Source organism: Nothobranchius furzeri, chromosome 14, assembly GCF_043380555.1.
Source record: "Nothobranchius furzeri strain GRZ-AD chromosome 14, NfurGRZ-RIMD1, whole genome shotgun sequence".
NCBI classification, from domain to species: Eukaryota; Metazoa; Chordata; class Actinopteri; order Cyprinodontiformes; family Nothobranchiidae; genus Nothobranchius; species Nothobranchius furzeri.
The window spans coordinates 11,247,602-11,253,211 of record NC_091754.1 but is presented as its reverse complement, the minus strand read 5'-3'; the positions used below and the strand labels follow the sequence as shown (position 1 = coordinate 11,253,211).

Sequence of the window (5,610 nt, the reverse complement as noted above, 5' to 3'; positions counted from 1 at the left end):
GAGTTAACAGCTACAAATTTGCGGTGATTAAGTGAAATGGGGCAATTTGGGACCTTTCACAGTAAAACTTGATCATTTTGGTCCTGAGGGGGCGGGGCTTGTGTGATGTCATCATCCGACCATCCAATTTACTTTGTGGGTGGATGACGAATGACCCCAGAAAGTTTGGTAACTCTATTCCATTCAGTTATGAAGTTATAGCAATTTAAATATTTTTGGCGAGTAGTCAAACTTCGAGGCCTGGCCCCGCCCCTTCAACATATACGAAAACTCAGAATTCTCATCTCATTTTGTTCGCCCATCCCTTCTTAGCAATTTTACACAATTTTTGAGACGATCGTGCGAAAAATGATCGAGCAATCCAATCAGAAACGGACCCTAAAAACGGCAAAAACGGCAAAAAATCGCCATTTCAACCCAAAATGGCCGACTTCCTGTTTGATATTGACCATGCTTGCAAGAGACTTTTCTGTGCGGACTTTTGAGTACTACAAGTGTACCAAATTTCATAACTGTACGATAAACTAAGCTTTATGGAGAGGGTTTTTTTTTACTTTCTAGGGGGCGCTGTTCAGTCATTTTCTGTGCGATTTTTTTGGGACCTTTAAAATATCAAATTTTTCACCAGGCCTGACAAGTTTGCAAAATATTGTGAGTTTTGGGGTATGCTAAGGTCCCCAAAAAGCCGTTCAAAGGGGCACGAGAATAACAAAAAATAATAATAAAGAAAAATAATAAACAGAGCAAAAACAAGAGGCCTTCGCAGCGCTTTCGCTGCTCGGGCCTAATTAATATTTGCAGACACATCTAGCTGCTTAAAGATTAATTACTATCACGAAGTGGTGGAGTACACATATGTGGAGAACCCGTGTGTCCTACATTTTGTTTGCTTCATTGAACGCATCAATTGGGTGTCCTTTCAGCTGCCTGCAGAGAAAAGCTGCACACCGGTAGTGCGGCTTGTGTCCTTCAAAGCTGTTGAACTTGCCCTTCATTCATGAAGTTTGCGAGTGCGTGTGCTGAGTTTTAATGCTGGTGTTGGGTTGAAACCCCGTCAGCTGTCTTTGCGGAGAGTTTTAAACACGAACTGCGGTAATGGAGTGCCGTGTGTTGTCCATTCAGAGTCATGTTGTCAGGGGATACGTGGGGAACAAGTCGGCAACGTTTCCCCTTCAGGTGAGTGAATTACATCCTAATGTTCACGTTGTTGGTTCACAGTGGCTCAGTCTCGTAAAAGGGCAGAAATAATGCGCTTTTACCTTCAGGGGGAGATTTCCTTATTTTCTAAAACGACTGATTTGCTTAATCCCTCACATAACGGGCCGTTTAATATCATTTTACAGTAAACCACTTAGCTAAAGACAAACATGTGCTGTAAGTCAATGAGTTCAAAGTTAAATGCTGTATAAATAATAAACAACAGTCTTGAGTATTTTTCAACAATGAGAGAAATGTGTTAAATGGAAATAAATCTGTTTCTGGACATTGATCACAATCTCATTCAATCACAACAGGATGACAGTTGGTTAGCTTTAAACACGTTTTTGTGTTTTGTTAAACATCTGACTGCAGGAAAATTTTGCCTCCTGATTTCTTTTTCTTCAGGCTTTTCCTGGACAGAAAAATAATTGACAGCTGCTTTTAAAGGTAGTTTTTAATCGGGAGTTTAATGCTTTGTTTTCAGAACATTAGCTCACTTGGAATCACTTTGCTGCTACAATAATACAGTTCTTCCCTCCCGTGCTGTTCCCGCTGTGAAGTGAAACTTAAATCCCATTCAGATCTGGTTCTCTACTGAACTTATTGTTCTTTATTTTAACAGCTGCCTGGTCTCTGTTTTCCCAGGTGCTGGGCTTTGAAGTGGACTCCATCAACTCGGTGCAGTTTTCCAATCACACAGGTTGGTGTTTGTTATGGCAAATATGACAAATAATAATAAGTTGATGCAAAAAAAACATTCAAAAGACTCAGGTTTGTTTACTATTTGCACTCACCAACTAACATTCACAAAAATGTACATTTGCAAAAATCCCCTCCAAAAAGCCCGGATGTGCTTCCCAAATCCCACCCAGCTGTCTTGGGTTATTGCCCACTGATTTCCCAGAAGTCTGCTGTAGACCGGGCTGGAATATGATTCAGAAAACATTTTAAAACCCACTCAGGGGGGAAAAAAGGACATTTTTTCCTTTTAAGACCTGAGTCATTAGACCAAACAGCTGATTTGCAGCTTTAATCTTTAGTTTTCCTTGTTTTTCCTGGTTTTCTTCCATATACAACCTTCACCTAACTGTAAAATACCTGAGAGAAGTGGACTTCACCCCTAAGAAACACCTCCTTTATCTCAGATTTAGCTCCCAATCACATAAGTTTGGTCCAAATACTGGATTTAACACAATTATTAATAAGATTTATTATTTTCCTCTAAAAAAACTATTAATCAATTGTTCTCAGCCTCGTATTTAGATCACCAGGTCATGAGATTTAGGTGAAACACTTTTGATGAAGTCAATAAATGTGAATGGATTACAGTTTATTCGTGTAAATCTAGGGATTAGGGAGTGTAGACTGTGCTGAACTTGCTTGTGTGGACTTGGGACACAAGTCTAAACAGACGATGCAGATGAACTGATGAACTCAGGTAATGATTTGTTTCAAAACGAAACACTCTGAGAAAGGAGGAGGAGTTTTAGAGGAAGCTTTCATAAAAAGGCTTTTTTCTTTACGCATAAATGTTCCTAAACACATTGGAGCCACAACCGGACCTGTCTCTTTCATACAGGTATCTGTTATTAGCGCTGTTGCTCGCCACCCCACCGAGGAAGACAATTGTGTGAGACTCAAAGGGCTGAGGACGCACGCAGAGATGATAGGATTATTACGGGCTGAAGTATGTGAAGAATTTGCTTTCCCTGCAGGAGTCTGAGATGTTTACAAAGAATTAGTAACACCGTTGGCTCTTTGGAAAGAGTGCGATGGTCCGTTTGCAAATATTTCAGCTAAATAACTTAATACTTTATAGATTCGACATGCTTACGGTCACAGGCTGCAGCACATGCATGATCTTTTTCTCTGAGGCTCAAACTGGACTTGAACTCTCGTCCTCCTGTTTACCAAACCGTTTCTTTCTGTGTGTCCATTTTCTCTCTAGTCATTTACAGTCTGAAGAGCTTTTTAGTGCCTTTGAGGTTAGGGGTAATAAAGGAGGAGGGAGCTGGTAACCAGGACACAAAGTTCCCATTCAGGCGGTCTAGAGGCCCCCTCTTGGTCCCAAATATCACAAATGAGCTGCAGAGGAAAAACAAAGAGGAGACGTCAATTTTTTTTCCAGACTATATGAATCTTAAATATATACAATTTCCTGAAAATGAAATATACAAATTATATATTATATTATACTATATTATATTATATTATGTTGCGTTGTTCGTATATACAGTGGGGCAAAAGAGTATTTAGTCAGCCACCGACTGTGCAAGTTCTCCCACTTAAAATGACGACAGAGGTCAGTAATCTTCATCATAGGTACACTTCAACAAAATGTGAAAAAAAAAATCCATGAATTCACATGGCAGGATTTTTAAAGAATTTATTTGTAAATCAGGGTGGAAAATAAGTATTTGGTCACTTCAAACAAGGAAAATCTCTGGCTCTCACAGACCTGTAACGTCTTCTTTGAGAAGCTTTTCTGTCCTCCACTCGTTACCTGTATTAATGGCACCTGTTTGAACTCATTATCTGTTTAAAAGACACCTGTCCACAGCCTCAAACAGTCAGACTCCAAACTCCACTATGGCCAAGACCAAAGAGCTTTCGAAGGACACCAGGGAAAGAATTGTAGACCTGCACCAGACGGGGAAGAGTGAATCTACAATAGGCAAGCAGCTTGGTGTGAAAAAATCAACTGTGGGAGCAATTATCAGAAAATGGAAGACCTACAAGACCACTGATAATCTCCCTCGATCTGGGGCTCCACGCAAGATCTCATCCCATGGGGTCAAAATGATCATGAGAACGGTGAGCAAGAATCCCAGAACCACATGGGGGGACCTGGTGAATGACCTACAGAGAGCTGGGACCACAGTAACAAAGGTCACCATCAGTAACACACTACAACGGCAGGGAATCACATCCTGCAGTGCCAGACGTGTTCCGCTGCTGAAGCCAGTGCATGTCCAGGCCTGTCTGAAGTTTGCCAGAGAGCACATGGATGATACAGCAGAGGATTGGGAGAATGTCATGTGGTCAGATGAAACCAAAGTAGAACTTTTTGGTATAAACTCAACTCGTCGTGTTTGGAGGAAGAAGAATACTGAGTTGTATCCCAAGAACACCATACCTACTGTGAAGCATGGGGGTGGGAACATCATGCTTTGGGGCTTTTTTTCTGCTAGGGGACAGGACGACTGATCCGTGTTAAGGAAAGAATGAGTGGGGCCATGTATCATGAGATTTTGAGCCAAAACCTCCTTCCATCAGTGAGAGCTTTGAAGATGAAACGTGGCTGGGTCTTCCAACACGACATTGATCCCAAACACACCGCCCGGGCAATAAAGGAGTGGCTCCGTAAGAAGCATTTGAAAGTCCTGGAGTGGCCTAGCCAGTCTCCAGACCTCAACCCCATAGAAAATCTGTGGAGGGAGTTTAAAGTCCGTGTTGCTCGGCAACAGCCCCAAAACATCACTGCTCTCGAGAAGATCTGCATGGAGGAATGGGCCAAAATACCAGCTACTGTGTGTGCAAACCTGGTAAAGACCTATAGTAATCGTTTGACCTCTGTTATTGCCAACAAAGGTTATGTTACAAAGTATTGAGTTGAATTTTTGTTGTTGACCAAATACTTATTTTCCACCCTGATTTACAAATAAATTCTTTAAAAATCCTGCCATGTGAATTCATGGATTTTTTTTCACATTCTGTCTCTCACAGTTGAAGTGTACCTATGATGTAAATTACTGACCTCTGTCATCATTTTAAGTGGGAGAACTTGCACAGTCGGTGGCTGACTAAATACTTTTTTGTCCCACTGTATATGCGTTACAATTTTAACTCATTGTGCCTGAGTGTCCCCAATTGGTGGGCAGAAAAGTCTAGAATCAAAATTCATACCCAATATCGGCGGCGGCGTCTTCGTCTTCCTCTGCTTATCCGGGTCCGGGTCGCGGGGGCAGCATCCCAACTAGGGAGCACCAGACCATCCTCTCCCCGGCCACCTCCACCAGCTCCTCTGGCAGGACCCCAAGGGGTTCCCAGACCAGATTGGAGATGTAACCTCTCCAACGTGTCCTGGGTCGACCCGGGGGCCTCCTGCCGGCAGGACATGCCTGAAACATCTCCCCAGGGAGGCATCCAGGAGGCATCCTGACCAGATGCCCAAACCACCTCAACTGACTCCTTTCAATCCGGAGGAGCAGCGGTTCTACTCCGAGTCCTTCCTGAATGTCCGAGCTCCTCACCCTATCTCTAAGGCTGAGCCCGGCCACCCTACGGAGGAAACTCATTTCGGCCGCTTGTATCCGCAATCTCGTTCTTTCGGTCATTACCCAAAGCTCATGACCATAGGTGAGAATTGGGACGTAGATCGACCGGTAAATCGAGAGCCTGGCTTTCTGG

General features: G+C 42.8%; 1 protein-coding gene across 1 annotated transcript in view; it reads left to right on the top strand.

Moving 5' to 3' along the window:
• Nucleotides 1-942: 942 nt before the first annotated feature.
• Nucleotides 943-5,610, top strand: part of LOC107390226 (pyridoxal kinase) — a 13,922-nt gene continuing 9,254 nt past the window's right edge. The window contains exons 1-2 of the mRNA XM_015966823.3: nt 943-1,176; nt 1,846-1,900. Of these exons, the coding sequence (XP_015822309.1) occupies nt 1,096-1,176; nt 1,846-1,900 (136 nt within the window). The 5' untranslated portion in view covers nt 943-1,095. The remainder of the gene's footprint in view (nt 1,177-1,845; nt 1,901-5,610) is intronic.